General features: G+C 58.3%; 1 protein-coding gene across 8 annotated transcripts in view; it reads left to right on the top strand.

Annotated features, from left to right (window-relative positions):
* Positions 1-22,479, top strand: part of R3HCC1L (R3H domain and coiled-coil containing 1 like) — a 52,458-nt gene that overhangs the window by 14,478 nt on the left and 15,501 nt on the right. For 7 of the 8 annotated variants that reach the window (XM_030569137.1, XM_030569142.1, XM_030569139.1 and 4 more), the window contains one exon: positions 8,588-10,707. In XM_030569137.1, coding sequence (XP_030424997.1) covers positions 8,588-10,707 — 2,120 coding nt within the window. The remainder of the gene's footprint in view (positions 1-8,587; positions 10,708-22,479) is intronic. The other variant, XM_030569136.1, reaches the window with a different exon arrangement.

Raw genomic sequence — 22,479 nt, 5'->3', positions numbered from 1 at the left:
TGCCCTACCCCAGAGCCCTACAACTCCCTGGCCCAGTTCTTTTAACCGAACCAGCCCAGTCTGTCCCAGGCTCGGCGCTGTCTTTTGCTGATTTGATGACTCATTTCCAGGGGCGGTTCTAGCTTTTTTGCTGCCCCAAGCACGGCAGGCAGGCTGCCTTCGTCGGCTTGCCTGTGGGAGGTCCCTGGTCCTGTGGATTCGACAGTTTGCCTGCAGGAAGTCCACCATTCCCGTGGCTTCAGCGTACCTGCCGCTGAATTGCCACCGAATCTGTGGGACCGGCAGACCTCCCGCAGGCATGTCGCCGAAGACTGCCTGACTGCTGCCCTCGCAGGGACTGGCAGGGTGCCCCCCCACCCCAACTTGCCGCCCCAGGCATGGGCTTGCTGCACTTGTGTCTGGAGCTGCCGGTGCTCGTTTCACACAACAGGCGGAGCTGGACTTTTGCTAAAGGCCAGGCTCTGGACAACAGGCCTTCACTGGTGCCACCTCTGGCTCTATATGTGACTGGGCTTTGGCTGCTGCGGGGCTAATCTACCTTCCTTGGCCCTAGGTGGTGGTCCTGGATCATCTAGTCTGGCTGGCTGGAGCACACTAGCAAGGCATGTCCCTGCAGAAATGTACAGACATGGTCTCAGCCCCTGCCTGGTGCTTGGCTGGGGGGCAGCGCCAGAGCCTGCAGAGCAAGTCCATGCTGGTGCTGCCCTCAGAGGCTGGAGCCCCACAGCTCTGCTGCGCCCCTGTCCCTGGCATTTGTGTGCACGGCTTCTTCAGGCTCCTCTGGGTGGCAGCTTGCTCAGCAGGAGGGAGCCTCCATGCTGTGTGCTGGGCACCGACGGAGCAAAGGAGTGAGCTGTGAGGTTACCTGCTCAGTGCAGTGTGAATGAGACGGAGCCGAGGGCCATTGCCCTGCCCCTGGAGCGTGAAATGGGTTGGTGGTGACGCGTGGCCGGGCCGTGCGGTGGAGTGTGTAATGGGCTGGGGGTATGAGCTGTGTTACCCTGTGAAATAAACCTCTGCATACTGCAGCATGTTCCCTGCCTGGGCAAGCTCTGGGGTCTCCATTGGCCGCCCGGAGCAGTGACCTGACTGGCCCTGAAATGAGCAGCCCTGCTCCTGGCATACGTTGCACCAGAGATTGATGCCAAAGCTGTGGTGTGGTCCACCTGCCCCCGGCTGCCAGTATGTGACCCATGCTTGCTGGGCTGGATGTCCCTGCTGGGAATCTGCAGGGAGGAGAGTGCTTTGTGGCTGGCCTGCCTTGGCTCAGCTGGTAACTCTCCGTGTGCCCGTATGCAGGTGGACGTGTGGCTAGCTGTGGTGCTGGTGGAATGCGAGGCTGTGCCCAAATGGAGAGGTGGCTGGTGGGGGTGGGTGGGGGGAGGCTCCTCCCAGCACCAGGCACTTGCTAATTGATCCCATCTGGCTGGGAGGGGAGGCAATCAGCTCTTCTGGGAATAGGGCGGTTCTCCTGGGAGGTGACTGGGACTGCGTGTAGCTGCTCCAGCCGAGTGCCGCTGCTGATGGGGGCATGGGGGAGGCTTTCGGGCCTGTCCTAGCAGCTCCCCTCTGCGTCCCAGCTCTCAGGAAGGATGGCTGTGTGCAGCACTGGGTCTAGAGAGAGGCGGATGGGCTCAGCCAGTGACCTGGAGCTGAAAGCTGAGTGGCCTGAGCCTAGCCAGCTGCTGGGACTGGCCCCACCGCATGCAGCTGAAGGCCCTGCTGGACTGCGGGGAAGGCTGGTCCAGAGGATGCTGGTGCTGGAGTGTATGGCAGCAGCAAAGAGGGAGCTGATGTCGGTGGCCCGGGTGGGGTGTTGGGTCCCCAGGGCGGAATCTCCAAGCAGCTGACTGCCCCATAGGAGAGCTGCGGCTAGATGCAGTGGCTTTCGTTCTCCTTGTGGAGGAGCCCTTCTGGCCCACAGGGAGTTTCTCAAGGCCAGTTGGGGACCAACTCTTTTCCTACTAAATAGAGAAACTCTGGAACTGAAGCTGCTGGGCTGGTGGGGAGAAGCCCTGGCGGAGAGGTGGCTGTGGGTGTCCTGCTGAAAGCTGACCTGGGTGTGAGCGAGCTCGGCGCCGTCAGGAGTTCTTTGCTGGGCCTTGACTTCTTTGCCCTTGTTTCTTGCTGAGTGTGTCTTGTTCCTGGGAAGGGCAGCCAAGGCTGTGCTAGCTCTCCTGCCTGTGGGAGATCTGTCGCACCGTTGGGTGAGGAGCAGAGCGGGGATAGGGAGCCCTGCCCTGTTGCCCCTTGGCAGTGATGGGGCAGGGTGTGCCGGGGGGGGGGGGGGCCGAGCTTTCCCCAGAGCTAACAGAGCTTCACGATCCTTCGGAGGAGCTGCTGCTGTTGAGCTGGACCATTCATGTTGCTCATTGACATGCTGTAGATTGGCCAATACCACAGTAAGGGTTTCCTGCTTGACCGTATCCCTGTCCACTTTGGGCAGGGGCATTTTTCAGATATCCCCATAGTGAAATGAGTGCAGGTTATTGCTGGCTAATGCTGGCAGGTCTCATGCTGCTGGTTCTGCAGGCCTCGGTGTGCAGCTGTCCCCTGCTCTGCGTGGGGCGGGCAGACGGGTCCAGTGAGAGGACCCATGAAATACACTGTTCGTCCCCTGTAAACACTGCAGAGTGAAAACTCACTGGCTTAGAAAGGCCCCCCGAGCCCATGGCGAAGCCCAGCACCGCCTCCTCACCTGAGCTGGCCTTCAGGAAGGCCGTGTTGCCCCTCGGAAAGAAAACGGATCCTGCCTTGGTGCTGGAAAATGACCTATCCAGGCTGCGGGCGGCTTCTAGGCTGTGTTCTCTTCATGCAGTCAGTATAAAGAAAGGGACCATTCTGCCAGTGGAATGACATGGTCTGCATGCGTATCTCTGGCTAGACAAAGGGGCCGCCTTCTAGTCCTCTGCTTCAGGCCCATCCTGCATGGGCCAGCTGCCTTCATTCTGTGCAGTGACAAAGTGGGACCTGGAGCCTTCCTGTCACGTAGCTAGCTGCTGTCTGGTCCCCTGGGCGATGCCTTGTGGTCTCTGCTCGCCGACAGGGTCTCCGGCTGCTGCAGGGATGGTGGAATGTGGGCCCACTGCCCAAACCCCCAGAGAGCCAGCACTAATGGCCCCCTTGCTGGCACTCCTGGATGAAAGTTCAAACAGAGTGGGTGGAGGCCAGAAACGGAGCTCCCTTCCCTTCCTCCAGCTCAGTGCTGGGCACGGCGGGTCACGTGGGCGTCCACCCACAGGGCTGGGCCCTGGTACCTTTCAGGAGCACGACAGTTGCAGGGCCTTGTGCAGAGTCGTTTGGTGGTCACTGCGCTGTGTGGGGATGCAGATCCCTCGGCGTGGCACGAGGGGAGCCCTGGCATGGGCAGGGGAGGGCAAGACTGTGCCGGGGGCTGGGCTGGCCACTGGCGTGAGCAAAGGGAGCTGGGTGTTTGTGCCTGAGTGTGTGTCCATGTTCTGGGGCCTGGAGTGCTGGCAGGTTGGGGAGAGCCATGAGAGACTCATCCATCACACAGGCTGCACAGGAGCTGCCTGCAAGCACTGCTTTCCCCAGGCGGCTGTCCATCCATCCATCCATCAGCAGGATGGAGTGAGATTTGGTGGAACAGGCAGCCCTGCAGCTGGGACACTTTCTAACCGATTTATTGGGCCGTGGCTGAGGCCTGACCATAAAGTGCACCCGGGGTTTGGCCTGCTGTGGGTGTGCGCCTGCCTTCCCGGCACTGCCAGCCAAGGAGTGCAGCCGAGCTGCCCTTCCCCTCCAGCCCCGGGGCGCTGGCGCCTTGCGTTCTGCTCTGTTCTCACTGTGGAGCTGTGAGAGGTGAGCAGAGGACAGTCTATGCTGCATGTAAAGTAGGACAGGGACCCCGCCAGGAGCCTTGGGTGCTCTCCCCTATCCGGCACCGGAGTCTGGTGGGAGCTGCCCCAGGGCCCTACCTGGAGCTGTCAGCTGCACACTTCTGCCCCTCATCAACCAGCCCCCGGCGCCTGCTGTTGGTTCTGGAGGGATCCGTTTTCAGTTGGGGCGGGGGAAGGAGCCTAATGCACCGGAGGTGCCTCGGAAATGAGAACCTTGGATGGATTCCTGGCCCTATTGATCCACCGGCAGTTTCTGCATCCTGACGTTCATAATCTCGGGCAGCTCTGAGGTTCCAGATTAATGGGCCTGGGAGCTGTCCATCCATCACTTCACATTAATTACTGGAGAGGTGTTTTTCCAGTGATTTACCTGACAGCGGCCTGTGATGAATACCCCTAAGCAGAGTGGGCAGTGATTAATCACAAGGCCACGCCCTTCCCCCACGCTCCCTTCCCCCGAACCACAGGACAGACCCCTGAGCCATCCGTCTCCATAAACACTGCCTGATGCATATTGATAGGGGGCTGGGGCCTGGCAGATAGCAAAGTGCTTCTTGGTGCCAAAGATTATGAAAAATAAATCTCTGCCAGGAAGGTGCGGCGGGTGTGCAGGACTCCCCCACCTTGCATGGCCCAGCAGCAGGCAGCATGGGCTAGTGGTTGGAGCACAAGATAGGGAGTCAGGACTCCTGGGTTTGCTCCCAGCTCTGCCACAGCATCACTCTGTGACCTTGGGTCGGTTGCATGTGGCTGCCTCAGTTTCCCCATCAGTATAATGGGGTAGTGACCCTTCCTGGCTGGGAAATGGCTCCTCTACAGCACTCTGTGCTCCTTGCATGGAATCGCCATGTGTGGTTATTGCTCTGTCACGGCTGCTTACCAGAGAATATGCCAGCTTGGCAGGGGAGGGCTGTGTGCCCTTGGTGTGCGTGCGCCAACCTTATGTGTGCCCCAGATCTCAGAGCCTGCCTGTGGTGTGGGGCACCGTGCCCTGGCTAAGGGGCGTGCCTGGGTGCTGCCTCTGCAGATGGCAGAGAGCAGGGAAGGTGCTGCCAGAGAGGAGCTTGTAGCCGTAGATGTTCAGGAGAGAATTGATTCTTGGGCTGATGAATGTAGCTTCATTACAGCCCAGCTAATTACTCACTGACCCCTCTAATGGATGGCTCTGTAGGCCAGGGATTGGCTGTGGAAGGGGGCAGGGTGCACTGCTGGAGGCTCCTGAGAGGGAAAGTTGCAGTAATGTGTTCCCCTGAGTTTCTCTTACCTGCCCCTAAGCTAAGGCAACCCCGAGCTGTGCTGGTGAGAGCTCCGTGCGCTCGCTAGAGAGCCAATGGCTCCATCCCGCTGGCTCTGTGTGGGGAGTGGAGGGCCTGGGGGTGCTCCGTTACCCCTCTGTGATTCTACTTCTGTCACGGTGCTCCCGGGCGATGCTCTGGAACTGCTCCCCACCAAGCCAGACAGGACTTTGGGGAGCCTCCTCTCCCTCGGAGCAGACTGTCTCCAGGGCAAGAAGCTCACAAGTCTTCACCTCCTGGGTCTCTCCTTGGAGCATTCAGCATCCTCTGCCCCTCCGTGCGCTTCCCACAGCGAGTCCACCCAGCGGGGTCCTGGGGAAGCCAGAGGGTCCTGCACCCCCACTTCGCAGTCAGACGTGACTCTCAGCCAGCCAGTAACACAGAGGTTTATTCGATGACAGGAACAGGGTCTAACACAGAGCTTGTAGATACAGCGAACCGGACCCCTCAGCTGGGTCCATTTTGGGGGCCAGTGAGCCAGACCCCCACGTCTGCACTTCACTCCTCGACCTCAGCCAGCTCCAGACTAACCACCCCTTCCAGCCCCTCCTCTCTGCTCAGCCCCTTTCCCGGGCCAGGAGGTCACCTGATCCCTTTGTCTCCAACACCTTCAGCTGGCACCTTTGCAGAGGAGGGGCCCAGGTCATCAGTTGCTAGGAGACAGAGTGTCAGGCATTTAGGGGCACTGGCCCTTTGCTCTGCAGCAATCACACACCCTTATTCCACCACCTAGATACTTAAGAACTACATAGGGGACACTGAGGCACCAACACAGTATTCAGAGAACACATTAAGAACATTCCCTGTTCGTCACAACTTCCGCTTATCTCCCAGGAGCAGGTTCATTCCTTCTGCCTGACGGTTACCATGGCGCGGTGCAGTCCCCACCTGCTGCCTCAGAGCCAGTTGTGAGAGGCCTGGTGTCTGTCACCTGTTGAATGCCCCGCCCCTGAGCATCCCCATTACACGGCTGCTCCTTCGCTGAGCCGCTTGGCCCTGGGGTACCTGGTGGCACTGAGGTCCTCTGGCTAGGCGTGTGTTCCCAGAGGAGCGTTTCTTTGTATCCGCCACAAAAGTCTCGATGTTCAGTTCCACTGAATCTCTTGTTCTTGAAAGGCAAATCTTGGTGCCTGAGCTCCCTGCTCCATGCCAGGCTTCATCCACGTCTGTCTCTTCCTGCCTCTTATTCCTCTCCTGTCTCAACTCAATGGCCTCCGTCTTTCCTCGGGTCTCTTCCCAGGCCTCCTATAACTACACAGGGTGGTAAAAGGTGTTTATGGTGTGGGTGGGGGTGAGAGAGAGAGAGATTTGCTAGCTGAGGTAGATGGCAGATGGGCATTGCACACAGGACAGCTTGACTGGCCTGCACTTGTTACGGCGCCAAATGCCCTCAAAAGGTCAGTAAAACGGAGCGAACGTGTAACCCAGGCAAGAGGTTAATCCTCAGTGAGGAACGGCGCCAGGCCAGGCCAGCAAATACAAACCTCAAATGATAAGCTGTTAGAAATCAGAGGGGTAGCCGTGTTAGTCTGGATCTGTAAAAGCAGCAAAGAATCCTGTGGCACCTTATAGACTAACAGACGTTTTGGAGCATGAGCTTTCGTGGGTGAATACCCACTTCTTCAGATGCATGCATGTATTCACCCACGAAAGCTCATGCTCCAAAACATCTGTTAGTCTATAAGGTGCCACAGGATTCTTTGAAGCTGTTAGAATGCGCTTCCGCACGCGCACGTTCATATGGCCCGGGGGTGTTTGGCTCTGCAAGACCATCTGTGGGGCCATGTTAGCAGCAGAGCTGATGTCTACAGGAGACGCTCCGGGTAGATGGTGTCAGTAGGGCAGCTGTGTCCTTAGCTGGTCCTGCCGTGAACAGTGAGTAAAAGCCAGCCGCCTCCTAACGGTTTCCTGCCTTTTGCTCCTTAGCCTAGCCAACCTCTCCCTCCTTGGCCTGCGCCCCAGTGCTGGGACCTGGCTCTGCTTGCTGAAGGCGTTGGGGGACAGAGGCAGAGCGTCTGTCACTGGGGCCAAGGCATGAGAAGGAAATTTGGCTCAAGACGGGGCAGTGGGACTGGCAGGTCGGAAACCACCCTCGTACTTGGTCGAACATGTGCCGTGGAGCTGCTGAGCCCTGGGGAGCCCAGCACACCATTCTCCTGCCACTGTCCGGGCGTGGCTGCGTTCCCAGCCCCTCGCTGCAGAGATCACTGCTGACTGTCTCAGTCCTGATGGTGTCCTGAGCCTCTGCTTGCCAGGAGCTGGCAAAGGGCCACGGGATGGATCGTTTGATGATTCCCTGCTCTGTTCATTCCCTCTGGGGCACCTGGCACTGGCCGCTGTTGGAAAACAGGATCCTGGGCTAGGTGGGCTTTTGGTCTGACCCAGTGTGGCCGTTTTGATGTTCTTATGATTGTCTTTGGGTGGCTCTGCAAACACAGGCCCATAACCCAGCTGGCATGGGCAGCGTGGAGGCCCGGGCCCGTTCTCCTGCCGCTGTCCAGACGTGGCTGCGTGCCCGGCCCTTCACGAGCCTGTTCTGCAGGCAGGTGAGCTTCCCCGGCAGAGCTCAGTACTGATCGTCTTCGGGTGGCTCTGCGAACGCAGGCCTGTAACCCAGTAGGATGGGCAGTGAGGAAGGCAACCTTGTGCTGCTTAAAACCCTCCAGGAAAGTCGTGGGTGCTGAGCAGCGGGGCCTGTGGGTCTGAGCCCCTTGTGTTGGCTGTCACAGTGAGCTGAAGGCTGTGGTGTTACCGAGTCGGGAGCTGGGCTGGGAAGGGCTCACTGGGGTGCTGGCCCCATCTTGGCGCAGTGTTGTGTTCCCTGTGGGGCAGTATGTTGTAGCTGGTCTGTGCTTACGGGGGGCGGAGGAGGGGGGCGTATTAACTAGCCTTGCTCGGGGCACCCCAGTCCTTCCTTTCCTGAAGTCAGAGTCACCTTAGCACTGGGGGGAGTGTCTGGCACTGTGCTCTGTGCGCTGTGTGTCCCCCGTGGACACTGACCTGGGCACCGTGCTGGGTGATCCAAGGCTTCCAGGGCTCAGCCATTTGTTCACTTGATAACTCCAGGGCCTGGGAGGGGAGGGATAGCTTGTTGGAGGCCCTGGAGCCCTGGGGGTTGAGTGAGCTGTGTAGAGACCTGGCTTGTGGGGTTGCAGCAGCGCTCACTCCAATTCAGCCTGGCCACTCCTGTGGGGAGGGAAGGGCAGCAGGGCCCAGCCTGTGGGACAAGAGCTGCTGCTGCAGGGCGAGTGTGGGGCAGGCTGGCTCTCCAGCCCCCTCCCCAGGGCCCCTTTTGTCTCCATGGTGATGGGTTGGAAGGGAGGGGGCCTTAGTTTTGGATTTTGTCCCAGGTCCACAACTGCCTGCCCGGCCTGGGGGTCAGCCCGGGTCTTGCTTCTGTGGCAGTGAATCAGTGCTCTCTCTCCCTTGCAGGCAGAGGTGGCACCATGCAGCAGGAGGGGGAGAAGAGCCGGGCCCGGCCCAGGAAGCCCGACATGGCCCTCTACGTGCCCAAAGCACGACGGGAGATGGCAGCCCCAGGAGTGGGCGCGACCAGCGCTGCATGGGGGATGGGGAGCCAGAGGGAGGAGGAAAACCACCATGTGCTGCAGAAGGAAGGCACCAAAGGCCACGGTGAGAGGCAGAGCCTCAGTGTTGGAGCCCGCAAGCACGTGGCCAGAGAGGGGAGGAGGTCAGAGGGGAAAACAAGGAAGCGCGTACCCCTGGGGGACAGCAAACAGGGCAGCGCTGCAGGGCGGCCCGAAGGAGCCACTGCCGAGGGCTGGGATCAGCGTCGCACACTCCACCAAAACCATCTGGCCCCAGAGGATCAGCCGTGTAGGCAGCTGGAAACAAACCTCCACAGTGAACAGCTCAGCCCTCAGGAGCCCTGTCTGGGTCAGGCTCCTGCTCGTAGTGAGGAGCAGGTGCCCAGCAAGCCAGGGCTCAGGGAGCTAAGCTGCAGGGACTGGGATTCAAGGACAGGTACTGGAACTTGTTCCCTTCTGTCAGTGGAAACATCTAGTCCCCTGCTTGTGCTGCCGCATGGAGGGGAAGAGCACACACAGGAGCAGAGGTCTGGGGGGAGCACAGGTAGCACATCTGAATGTGTAGACAAGAGCATTCCAGCTCTGAGCTCGGAGAGCGCAGGCAGCGTGTGCGAGGTCAGAGGGGAGGGCGCCGCAGATCCAAGGGGGGAGAGCGCAGGCAGCGTGTGCGAGCTCAGAGGGGAGGGCGCCGCAGATCCGAGTGCAGAGAGCGCAGGCAACGTGTGCGAGCTCAGAGGGGAGGGCGCCACAGATCTGAGCGCGGAGAGCGCAGGCAGCGTGTGCGAGCTCAGCGGGGAGGGCGCCGCAGATCCGAGTGCAGAGAGCGCAGGCAACGTGTGCGAGCTCAGAGTGCAGGGTGCCGCAGATGAGAGTGGGGAGAGTGCAGGAAGCACTTGTGAACTTCAAGAGGAGAGTGCTGCAGATCAGCCATGTGAGAGGACAGCTCCAAGCGGGGAGAGCACAGGAACTGCGTGTGAGCTCAGAGGCGAGGCCGCTGCAGATCAGAGTGAGGAGAGCGCGGGAAGCGCATGTGAGCTCAGAGGGGACGGTGCCACAGATGAGAGCGGGGAGAACGCAGGCAGCGCGTGCGAGCTCAGAGGGGAGGGTGCTTTAGATGAGATCGCAGGCAGCGTGTGCGAGCTCAGAGGGGAGGGTGCCGCAGATGAGAGCGGGGAGAGCGCAGGCAGCGTGTGCAAGCTCAGAGGGGACGGTGCCACAGATGAGAGCGGGGAGAGCGCAGGCAGCGTGTGCGAGCTCAGAGGGGAGGGTGCCGCAGATGAGAATGCAGGAAGCATGTGCGTGCTTACAGGGGAGGTTGCCGCAGATGCAAGCAGGGAGAGCGCAGGCAGCGTGTGTGAGCTCAGAGGGGAGGGTGCCACAGATGCAAGCAGGGAGAGCGCAGGCAGTGTATGGGAGCTCAGAGAGGAAGGTGCCGCAGATGAGAACGCAGGGAGCGCGTGCAAGCTTTCAGGGGCAGGTGCCGCAGATCCGCCGTGCAGGAGGTTGGGGAGCGCTGCTGCTGCTTTAGAGGGAGGCCTGCGTGAGCATGCCAGGGCGAGAGTGCACAGCACATCCCCTAGGACAGACTCTGGCACCGGGGCCCCGCCGGAGCGTGTGGACGAGGCCAGAGGCAGCACAGCAATGTGTGGGACGGAGATGCCCTGCGGCTCGGGCAGCTATGCTGCAGAGGGTGCCCCCTGTGCACTTGGAGCTCCTGGGAGCACTGAGCACAGCCAGTCTCTGGAGATCCCAGGCAGCCGCTCGGCCGGGAGCTTGGCTGAGGAGGTGGACTGTCCAGGCGGGGTGGCGAGGCCATCGCATGGCTTGCGAGCGGATGGAGAGCCAGGGATGGAGGACGGTGGTGTGACCGAAGATGGCACGTCAGAAGCGCCTGGGCAGCCAAGTGACGGAGCTCCGAGCGATAGCAGTGCTGCGGCAGAGGGGAGCTGGGACTTGCTCTTTAACGCCGATGGAGACTGCCTGGACCAACGTCTGCTGCAAGAGGTATGTTCCCTCAGCTGCCCTCGTCGCTAGTGCTTGGACATACGGGGTGGGGAGCAGCTCCTGCTGGGCCCGGTCAGACAGGATGTGCAGTGGGACGCCTTGCTGGAGGAACGGTCTGTACCTCAGCCGGTGCCCCAGGTCTCAAGTGATACCATAGACTGTGCTGTGAGCCCTGTTCCCTGCAGCCCCTTGCCCCCAGGTGGCCCCATCCTAGTGTATGGTGGTGAAACGGAACGACAGGTACGTGTCACCCCAATGGATCAGCACTTGGTTATGCAGGGCGTAGCTGGCCTGCGGAACGCACGGCCGCTGGCTGTCACTGCCGGCACGAGTGGCTGAGGGATCAGGAAAGGGTCAGTGTTTTCATGGCTGAGGAGAACATCCAGAGATACAGGGGAAAATAGAAGGGCCCAAACCAGTCTGATGCAGGGCCAGAGCCAGAGGCTGGAGGGAAACTTCTGGTGGCTGGGTTCTGTTGTGGTTGCCCCACCTGCCTCTGCAGTGTCTGGGCCTGGTCACTGGGAGGCGGTCCCGACTGGCAGTCCTGGGTGATCCTGAGTGTGGGGGGAAGCGAGGGAAATGCGTTTCATTTATAGCTCTTAAAGCGTGCCAGGAAGAGGTGCGTGAATGCCATATGCTGCAACTGCGCCCTTGTGAAACAGACTTGTAATAAAGAAATCGGCTGAGACATATGGCTTCCCACTGAACGAGCAACGGGCAGTTTCAGGGAAATGACAGCTTCTTAATCAGTTGTGGTTCATTACCATATCTTCCTGTGAGCAAGGGGCTAAATTTACTACAATGAGCTGTTTAGCACTAGGAACAGTTTTCCTGTTGGCTGAGGAGGAAAGTTCAGCTTTTGCTGGGAAGCTGGAAATCCATTATTACATTTTAAAGCGATAGTTTGAAACTGGTAATCTGCAGAATGACATTAATGTCCCTAAAGTAACAAACAGTCCTAATCTTATTCAAATGAATGTCCACCCTGGTTCGCAAGCACTGTCTGAGCTGTGTGGCGGCAGGCTCAGTCTAGTGTCTGTGAAGAGCTGGAATTAACTAAACAGCTTCATTACCAAGGGGTTAGCTAATAAACCTTCCAAACCGTGGGATAACTTCAGCTGTTACAGCTCTGCAGAGAGCGTCTGCAGGAAGCGGCTTCAGATTTAACACAGTTTAATTCATGTGCGTATCTGTGCAGAAGTAAAACACCTCTCAGAACTGCAGCGCCTGGCCAGCCAGCCCCAGCCCTGAGGGAGGCACTTGTGACTCCTCCCGAAGAGATGGGCTAAATTCCGGGGGATGAGAATGGGGATGCAAGCTATATGTCTGGGGTCAGTGGAACTCCCGTGCCACTGGGTGGCTGTTCAGCCACGTGTAACTTGCTCACACTGGTGGAGGTTCACAAGTGTGTGCAGCTGTCATTCTTGCTTCCTTATGCTCTGCTTTTAGTCGCTGGTCTTGCCCCTTGGTTTGTCATCAGAGCGAGTCCCACCACTTTGCCACGTATGCCACTGTTCATGTCGCCACTGAACTTGTTCTGGTGATTTTATACAGAGAAACGAATTTAATCTGGGCTAGGAAAGACCTTGGTGCTGCTGAAGAAGCAGACGTCTGTAAATTGCAGCTCACCTGACTACCTGACGTGCCACGTGTGGGGATAACACAGATACAGTGCTGTGAGCCCACGTAACCATCGACTGCATTGCAGTGTGTTTGGGCAAGGGGCAGAGTTAAGGTGAAGCAAGAGATCAGTTTAACCTCTGCATTCCTAGCTTCACCTCCCTAGCATTGCTGCTGCATGGTAATAGGAAGCATCTGGAACTTCCTTCTTCTGCTGTTTAAAATAAAGAACAAACTTAGAAATCAGAAAATAATCTGCCTGCGTATATGGGCAGAGCAGCACGCAGTGGTTATGCTATACGGGCCCCTGTTGTGGGTTCGGTTACCCTGCTGTAATCGTGTTCATATCTGTGCAGCGGATTCCCGTCAATGTACAAACTAAGCTAGCGCAGTCCTAGCACCTTCCTAGCAATATTCTGATGATTGTTAATCTGCATTAGTGTAGTGCCGAGGAGCCCAGTCACAGCCTGGGACCCTGCTCTGCTGGGCACTGCACAGACAGAACAAAGCCGGTGCTGTCCCCAGCAAGCGTCCAGTCGGGTATGAGACAAGCCAGCAGCTGGAGACAGACAGATGGGGGCATCCAGGGAACAGTGAGACAGGATTGGGCAGGGCAGTCAGCAAGCCCTAACTTTGTGAAGTGTTTTGTAGGCGTCTGTGATGCAGTGGGGAGCGGGGTGGACTGACTGGGGAATGTCGTCTGGTTTTATTGGCATTGTCTGCATGGGGGATGGGAGAGCAGGGGGTGACTTTTGGTGAGGGATGGTACCTGAGCCTGGAACCTGAGCCAGGAGGGGAGTGAGGAGAGTCAACACCTTTGCCCAGGAAACTGGACAAAGGGAGAGAGCCGGCTGGAGGGGTTTTTAGTTTCAGTTTGAGGCTGGCTGGGAAGAGGCAGAGAACCCCAAGTCTGGGGTCTAAGGTCCTTGCCCTCCCGAGGGACCTGACTGAGGGGTCCTGGTTGTACCTACAAGCCCTGCTTGGGACTGTGTCCTGTCATCTAATAAATCTTCTGTGTTACTGGCTGGCTGAGAGTCCCGGTGAATCGCAGGAAGTGGGGGTTGCAGGGCCCAGACTCCCCCACTCTCCATGACAGCATCATGGCAAAGGAGGGTTGTAAGAGGCTTCGCAGACGTGCACAGCTTGGGAGAAACACAGAGGGGCTTGTTTGAAAATGTAACAAGTGAGTGATGAGGCTGGTCGCAGGAGTCAGCCTCTGATGCAGAATCACTGCCCCGCCGACAGCTAAATCAGCATACAGACGGAATAGACCAGGCCTCCATGTGCTCTAGTGTGGGCTCGGGGGGTGGGACGGCCTGCTGGGGCAAAGTGCAGACCTTGCACTGATCTGTCTCCTGAGGGTTGTGCTCACCCTGGCAGTTGGACCTGCGGGTGGGTGGGAGGTAGGTTGTGTGTGTCTGGGTGGGGTTGGGGGAGGCGTGGTGAGGGTGCACAGGCACTGTGTGCGTCTGGGGCAGGCTGCGGGGTGAAACTGTCCCCAGGTTGCTGGAGTCGAAATGTCCATGGCTTGGTCCAGTGTTGCTGGATGGCTGCAGCGCAGCAGGGAAGGTCTCTGGCATATCCGTTAGCTGCAGCCCTGTGGAGATGGGCCAGTGGGGACCTGGGTGTGCTGCTGTCTGTGTTCCTGCTGTCCTCCGGGGCAGTCAGCAGAGCAATGGGGTTTTAACCTTGGTCCCAAGACGGCATCCCACAATGCCCTGTGCTGGGACATCCCTGAGAGCAGCTGGGTGGCATTTGCAGTGACTCTGGGGTTTCCCTGCACGATGCGGAGGCGGTGTTGCAGGGCAGGAGGGAAATAGGGTGCCTTAAAGATTTGGAAGCCCCTCACTCTTTTTGCTGAAGAGCCTGTTAGTGGGGACACCTGAGCTTCCTCTGTTATCTGGCCCCTTTGGCCGAGACATCATTAAGGTTCCATCCGACTTAAAGTCAGGGCCAGCTCCAGCATTTGTGCCACCCTCAGTGGCGGGAGGGGGCGCGATTGGTGGCACTTCCGTAGTACTCCACCGCCACTGCTGCTTTCTTCAGTGGCAGGTTCTTCCCTCTGAGAGTGACCGAGGGACCCGCTGCCGAAGAGCCGGACATGCCGCCCCTGCCCGTTGGCCTCCCCAAGCACCTGCTTGCTGTGCTGGTGCCTGGAGCTGGCCCTGCTTAAAGGGATAATTCAGCCTTTTTCTTTTTTATGCAAAACATTCATGTGTCTGCCCCCAGATTTCCAGCACAAGTTCTCAGGGCAGCGCTAACTTCATTAGTTTTCTGGGCTCTCAAAAATTCCCATTCTTCGCATGCTGGCCCCTAACTGGGTTGCACCCATGGGATACGCGCGTGCACCTGCGTCTGGAATTTTTTGCAAGCCATGTCTGTTGGCTGCACGTGTGCCGCAGCTCTCCTCAGGCTCCTCACCAAGGGCATAAGAGGTGGTGCTGGCTGATGCCTCTCCAGTTCCTTCTTACCGCCACATGGTCTGAGTCAGAATCTTCTGGGTCCTCGGCTCCTTTTTGCCCGTGGCCTGGCTGTAAACGTTGTGTATAGTTATACTGGGTTAGTTTTTGTAGTGTAATTTACAGAATATAGTTAGATAGGGTTTTTTCCCCCTTTTCTTCCCCACTCAGGGACGTTTTCCCCTCAGGAAGGCTGGGATTAAGCCCAGGGGCCCTGGGTTCAAAAACTGTTTCCTGCCCTCGCTCCTTCTGGGTGAGTGACAGACATCAATGCTGCCTCTAGTGTCTGGGTGAGACTCCTGTTTCTGCCAAGCACAGGACCTGCCGCTCTCCCCCCAGAACTCAAGGGTGTTGGGAAGTGAGACTGGAAAACATCTCCTGGAGGAGGCGATGAAGCCCCAGTCAGATCTGGGCTGGGGACCCCTCCGCATACATCAGTCACAACAACCGGCAGCGCCCTTCTGAGCATAGGCTGCGACGCCTGAGAAGGCGGCTTCACATGCAAGATGCGGATGTAGGCTCAAGTTTATCTTCTTGACAGGAGGACGCGGCGCACAAAGAGAGGCTCTGGTGGGTCCAACATCAGCTTCAGTGGTGAAGGCTCAGGATAAACAGCTCCTGATGCTCTCCTCCACTTCTAGGGCCAATGTGGTCTCCCAGGGCAACCAGAGACCTACAGTTCCCTGGAGGACACCTGCTCTTCACTGACCATGTTTGCCCCTCCTGTGGAGACTGTCCCTATCCCGGGATGCTGATATACCCAAGGAAGAGACTCTCCTGACAAGGCAGAGTCATTCTCCCGTCCCAACTACCAGCCTCGAGGCACAACCATTGGTACCATCAGTGCTGCCATAGCTAAGAGATCTGGTTTTCTCATCGAGTGAGTCTGAGGCCCTGCATGAGTCTGTGCAGCATCAGGCAGAGGTGGCACAAGAAAGCCCCATAAGATCAGCCTTCCGGCCTCTGACCGGATATGATTGGCCAAGAGACAGATGGCACCCTGCGCTATGGGGTCTGTCTCCCCCAGTTGATCCATCCTACTGGGAATATTGGGGACTGTGTAAGCCCAACCTTGTACACCCAGGAGTGGTCCAGGATCCTGTTTTCCATCACCTGGCCACCCAGAACTGGCCTCGTCAGAATATGTGGAAGGGAGTGTGATGCAGTAGGGACTGTCTGTGTGGGGAGTGGGAGAGCAGGGGAGGACTTTAGGGGATGGACGATGCCAGGGCCAATAAACCTTCTGTTTTACTGGCTGGCCGAGAGTCACTGTGGGTCCCAGGAAGAGGGGTGCAGGGCCGGACTCCCCCACACTCCGTGACAACTGGTGGCAGCGGTGGGATATACTGCACCCTGTGGACGGCGCTTCCTGCAGTAAGTGACTGGGGAGCAGTAAAACGAAGGGGTGATTAACCCCTGGGAGTGTGTGCCCAGTGAGAAGGACTTTGCAGTAACAGGGTCCCCTAGGGGATTGCAGCGAGCGGTCCCAGGGGCGGAGGAGTCTGCAGCTCGACCCTGGCAGAGAGGTGGTGACCTCACGAAGGGCTGGTGCACTAGGGGTCCCCCTGGAAACCGTGGGGAGCGGCGAGCACCCCGGTCTGTGAGTGGCCAGCAGGAAGATGTATGCCAAGCGGCGCAAGTGTGACCTGCTGGAGCTGTGCAAGCAGAGGGGGTTGCGCCCGGGGAGACTCACCAAGGACCAGCTGATTGCCCAGCTGGAGCAGGGAGACCACATGAATGAACGGAGCCCTGTCTCTGAGGGAAGCAGCCGGGCAGATGCAGCGCAGGCAGCAGTGTCTGTCCCCGCTGGGAGTGGTCAGCTGGCGGACGAGGGCTTCCCGAGACCCCCCCTTCCTAGGCCTAGGGGAAGGGCGGGGAGGAGCCCAGTGTATACCGAGGGCACCGTGACGGCACCGTGACAGCCCCGGCCAGCAGGGGATCCTCCCAGCGAAGCTCGGCATCCGTGGAGCGGATGCGGCTGGAATATGAAAGGGAGCTGAAATGGGAGGAGCTCGAGTTAAAGAGGCAAGAGCTGGAGGAGAAGGCGAAACAGCGTAAACATGAGGAGAACCAGCGTAAACATGAGGAGAACCAGCGCCAGCGTGAGTGGGAGGAGAAGGAGAACCAGCATAAACATGAGCTGGACCTGGCCCAGCTGAGGAGAAGTGAGGCCCCAGCTGCGGTGAGTGAGGGGGGACCCAAGCCTACAAAGAGCTTTGATAATCACTTGCTGCCCCGGCGTAAGGAGGGGGAGGACATAGATACCTTCCTGACGGCCTTTGAGAATGCCTGCGAGCTGCACAGGGTTGACCCTGCAGACAGGATCGCAGTTCTCACCCCCTTACTGGACTCCACAGCCGTGGAGGTGTACAGCCGACTGAAAGGGGCGGAGGCAGGGGACTACGAACTGTTCAAACAGGCCCTGCTCCGCGAGTTTGGGCTGACTCCTGAGATGTACCGGAAAAAGTTCCGGAGCCAGCGTAAAACCCGTGAGGTCACATATCTACAACTGGTCAACCGGGCGCAGGGGTATGTCCGCAAGTGGACAGCTGGGGCCCAAACTAAAGAGGACCTGCTTGACCTATTCATACTGGAGCACCTGTACGAGCAGTGCCCGTCCGACCTGAGGCTGTGGTTGATGGACCAGAAGCCAGAGAACCCACAGCATGCAGGCCAGCTGGCTGACCAATTTGTGGACAGTCGGGCAGGGGATGGCAGGGAGCAGTCTCGAAGGAGCAGACCTGCCTCAACGCAGAGAGAGAGTCGTCATGGGACCTCCCAAAGGGGGCCTATGGAGAACCCCCCCAAAAGGGGAACATCCAGCGGCAGGTCCCTCCTACCCACTCAAGGGGACCCACGAGACATGGGCTGCTATTGCTGTGGCCAACGAGGTCACATACGGGCCCAGTGCCCCAAGCTCAGGGACAGACCAAGCAGACCCAACCCACAGAGGGTGGGCTGGGTAAAAACCCAATCGGAGGAGGGGCTACATTCTCAGGAAAGTGGGGCTGGCAACATACCACCTGTGGATGCTCCAGGCTCCGGGTTTTTGGTTTACCGGGTGGGCGCGGGGCTGCCCCTCCGAAAAGAGTGCATTGTTTCCCTGGAGGTAGATGGGAGGAAGGTCACTGGGTACTGGGACAGGGGCGCAGAGGTGACGCTGGCCCGGCCCGAGGTGGTGGCCTCAGATGGGATAGTTCCCGACACCTACCTGACCCTGATGGGCGTGGGCGGGACCCCATTCAAGGTGCCCGTGGCAAGGGTACACCTGAAATGGGGGGCCAAGGAGGGCCCCAAGGATGTGGGGGTACACCGATATTTGCCCACTGACGTGTTAATGGGAGGGGACCTCGAGGACTGGCCTAGTAACACCCAGAGTGCCCTGGTCATGACTCGTAGTCAGAGTCGGCAAAGGGCACTGCACCCCGACAACAGGGAAGGTACTCGACCCGAGGTGCAGGACCCTAACCCAGGGAGCGGGGAACGCCCAGGGGCACGGTTCAGAGAGGCTGCGGCCTCAGACCCAGCCAGCAAGAGAGAGCCGGTCCCCATCCCTGTCCCAGCTCCTGAGTTCCAGGCCGAGTTGCAGAAAGATCCCTCCTTGCGGAAGCCCAGGGACCGGGCTGACCTTAGTACGGTACAGACCATGAGGAGAGGTTGCAGGGAGAGGTTCCTGTGGGAGAAGGGGTTCCTGTACCGAGAATGGGCTCCCCCAGGGGAACTAGAGTCATGGGGGATCAGGAGGCAGCTGGTGGTTCCCCAGAAGTTTCGTCACAAGCTGCTGTACTTGGCCCATGACATCCCTCTCGCAGGGCACCAGGGAATCCGGCGCACCAGGCAGAGGCTGCTACAGAACTTTTACTGGCCTGGGGTCTTTACCCAGGTCCGACAGTACTGCCAATCCTGTGACCCCTGCCAGAGGGTGGGGAAGGCCCGGGACAAGGGGAAAGCGGCTTTGAGGCCTTTACCCATCATAGAAGAACCTTTCCAGAAGGGGCCATGGACATAGTGGGACCCCTCAGCAAGACGACCCGGTCAGGGAAGAGATACATCCTGGTGGTGGTGGATTTTGCCACTAGCTACCCCGAGGCGGTGGCCTTGTCCTCTATTGAAGCAGACACAGTGGCAGATGCGCTGCTGACAATTTTCAGCCGGGTGGGGTTCCCCAAGGAGGTCTTAACGGACCAGGGGTCCAACTTCATGTCGGCCCTGCTCCGGTCCTTATGGCAGAAATGTGGGGTCCAGCACAACTGGGCCTCAGCGTATCACCCCCAGTCCAACGGGCTGGTAGATAGGTTCAACGGGACGCTGAAGATGATGCTAAAAACATTTATGAACCAGTACCCGCAGGACTGGGACAAGTACTTACCTCACCTGCCGTTCACGTACAGAGAGGTACCCCAGGAATCTACCGGGTTTTCACCTTTCGAACTGTTGTATGGAAGGCGGATAAGGGGGCCCCTAGACCTGATGAGGGACGAATGGGAGGGGAAGGCCACTCCTGAGGGAGAGTCAGTGGTGGAGTATGTCCTGACCTTCCGGGAAAGACTGGCCGAGCTCATGGGCCTGGCCAGGGAGAATCTGGCCCGAGCCCAGAGGAGGCAGAAGGTCTAGTATGACCGCACGGCACGGGCCCGTGCCTTCGCCACCGGGGATCAGGTGATGGTTCTCATCCCCGTGAGGAGAAACAAACTCCAGGCCGCCTGGGAAGGGCCCTTCAAGGTTATCAAGCAACTGAATGAGGTAAACTATGTGGTGGAGCTGTCAAACCGGGCACATCACCGTCGGGTGTACCATGTGAACATGATGAAACCATACTATGACAGGGGAAATGTGGTGTTGGCCGTGTGTGGACATTGGGAGGGGCAGGGAGATGACCCCTTAGTAGATCTATTCCCTGGGACAAAAGCTGGTTCCCCCCTGGAGGCGATTCCCCTCTCTGAGCAACTGACCCCGGGCCAGCACGCTGAGATCAGAGGGGTGCTGCATCTATACCGACAGCTGTTTTCCAACCAGCCTGGACGCACTAATTTGACTGTCCACCGGGTGGAGACCGGGTCACATCCCCCTATAAGATGCTCCCCTTTTTGGGTCACTGGGAAAACTGCCCAGGATCTTGAAAGAGAGGTCAGGGACATGTTGGCTTTGGGGGTGATCCAGCCGTCTTCCAGCCCTTGGGCCTCGCCAGTGGTGCTGGTTCCCAAGAAGGATGGGTCAATCTGGTTCTGTGTGGACTATCGAAAGCTCAATGCCATCACCGTATCTGAAGCCTACCCTATGCCCAGGCCTGACGAGCTCCTAGACAAGCTGGGAGGTGCTCGGTACCTCACCACTATGGATCTTACCAAAGGCTACTGGCAAGTGCCGCTGGACGCAGATGCCAGGCTGAAATCGGCCTTTATCACCCCTCTGGGGCTCTATGAGTTTCTGACCCTGCCCTTCGGCCTCAAGGGAGCACCGGCCACCTTCCAGCGCCTGGTGGATCAGCTACTGAGGGGGATGGAGAGTTTTGCCGTGGCGTATATTGACGACATCTGCGTCTTCAGCCAGACCTGGGAGGACCACATGTCCTAGGTTAAACAAGTCCTGGACCGACTCCGAAAGGTTGGGTTAACAGTAAAGGCTGAGAAGTGCAAGGTGGGGATGGCTGAAGTATCTTACCTGGGCCATCGGGTGGGGAGCGGCTGCCTGAAGCCAGAACCAGCCAAGGTGGAGGTGATCAGAGACTGGCCTGCTCCCCAAACCAAAAAGCAGGTCCAGGCCTTTATTGGGATGGCGGGGTACTATCGAACGTTCGTTCCCCACTTTAGTGCCATAGCCGGCCCCATCACTGAACTGTGCAAAAAGGGGAAGCCAGACAAGGTGATCTGGACTGAGCAGTGCCAGGAGGCTTTCCGGGCGCTGAAGGAGGCTCTGGTTAGTGGCCCAGTTCTGGCAAACCCAGATTTTGACAAACCCTTTATGGTGTTCACCGATGCCTCAGACATGGGACTGGGGGCGGTGTTAATGCAGGAGGATGAAAAGGGGGAGAGACGCCCCATCATGTACCTGAGTAAGAAGCTGTTACCCCGGGAACAAAGCTATGCGGCCATCGAGAAGGAATGCCTGCCCATGGTGTGGGCCCTTAAGAAACTGGAGCCATATCTCTTTGGGCGACACTTCACCATGTACACCGACCACTCTCCCCTGACCTGGCTGCACCAGATGAAAGGAGCCAACGCCAAGCTCCTGAGGTGGAGCCTGCTCCTGCAGGACTATGACATGGACGTGGTCCATGTGAAGGGAAGTGCCAACCTGACAGCGGATGCGTTGTCCCGGAGAGGGGACACTGAACTTCCCCAGGTCACTGGGCAGAGTGACCCTGCTCAGTTCAGTCTCGAAGGGGGGAGAGATGTGATGGAGTAGGGGCTGTCTGTGTGGGGAGTGGGAGAGCAGGGGAGGACTTTAGGGGATGGACGATGCCAGGGCCTGTAACCTGAGCTAGGTAAGGGAGGGGAAAGGTCAACACCTTTGCCCAGGAAGGGGACAAAGGAAGGGAGTGGCAGGAGGGAAGCAGTTTGAGTTTGGGCTTGGGGCTGTGTGGGCGGAATTCAGGGGATCCTAGCTAGGATCCAAGCACCCTGAAAGCCCAGAAGGACTCGAGGGAGGGGTCCTGACTGTGCCTGCAAGCTCTGCTGTAACCGGTGTTCCTGTTGTCCAATAAACCTTCTGTTTTACTGGCTGGCCGAGAGTCACTGTGGGTCCCAGGAAGAGGGGTGCAGGACTGGACTCCCCCACACTCTGTGACAGGGAGCCAGTTCTATAGGTCCATGGAGCAATCTCATCGTCTTTGCTGGAGGAGGTGGTTACTCTGTCTCTGACTCTGCCAGGCGTAATACCAGAGCTCATGCTCAGGGGGCTGGAGAGCTGCAGGTTGAGCCTGAGGAAGTCTAGGAGCTGTAGCACAGCTTCCTAGACATTCTTCAGCCTTCCGGTCCCAGTGGAGTGGCTTTGGCCATTGTGGGCACACTCTTGTTTCTTATGCTCCTACCCCTAAGAGGGCCAAGGAGCACTGCTTTGTTCTGCCCCGGGGGGGGGAGAGGCTTTTGTCCGTCACCCCTCACCTAGCTCTTTGGTGGTGCAGGGGGCTACAGAGTGGTCCAAGCAACAGCACTCAAAGGCTACTCCCTCTGAGAAGGGACACAAGTGACTCGACCTTCTAGGGAGAAAGGTCATCTCTTCCGCCTGTTCAGGGTCTCCACATCAGGTGACCATCACTCAGGACATCAATCAGAACTCGCCTTCTCTGCCTCGGCCACATGGCCTGATGCACACCCGTGATGCTGTTCACCGGCCTTCCTCTTTGCCTGCCTACAAGCCTGGCTTCTCTTCGTGAACTCCCCAGAGAAGGGCAACACAAACAGCAAGGCAGGTTTTAGACTCTGTCGTCTGGTGGATTCAGCTGGGATTCCTTTCCTCACCCTAATTCCCAAGACAACCATTGTTCTCCACACACAGTTCAGTTCTCAACAACGTCTTCGCCCAGTGGGAAATGCTGGCGTGGGACATTTTAACCTCACAGGAGAACAGGAAACTTCCTTGGTGCTTCTCCAGAGCAACCCTAGGCAAGGGCTTGATGGGAGATGCCCTTCTGATGTCACGGAAGAGTCATGGGATATGCCTTCCTTCTCATCCCACTGATACTACAATTTCT

This window comes from Gopherus evgoodei, chromosome 7 (assembly GCF_007399415.2).
Source record: "Gopherus evgoodei ecotype Sinaloan lineage chromosome 7, rGopEvg1_v1.p, whole genome shotgun sequence".
In the NCBI taxonomy this organism is placed as follows: Eukaryota; Metazoa; Chordata; order Testudines; family Testudinidae; genus Gopherus; species Gopherus evgoodei.
This window is presented reverse-complemented; position numbering and strand designations above follow the sequence as displayed.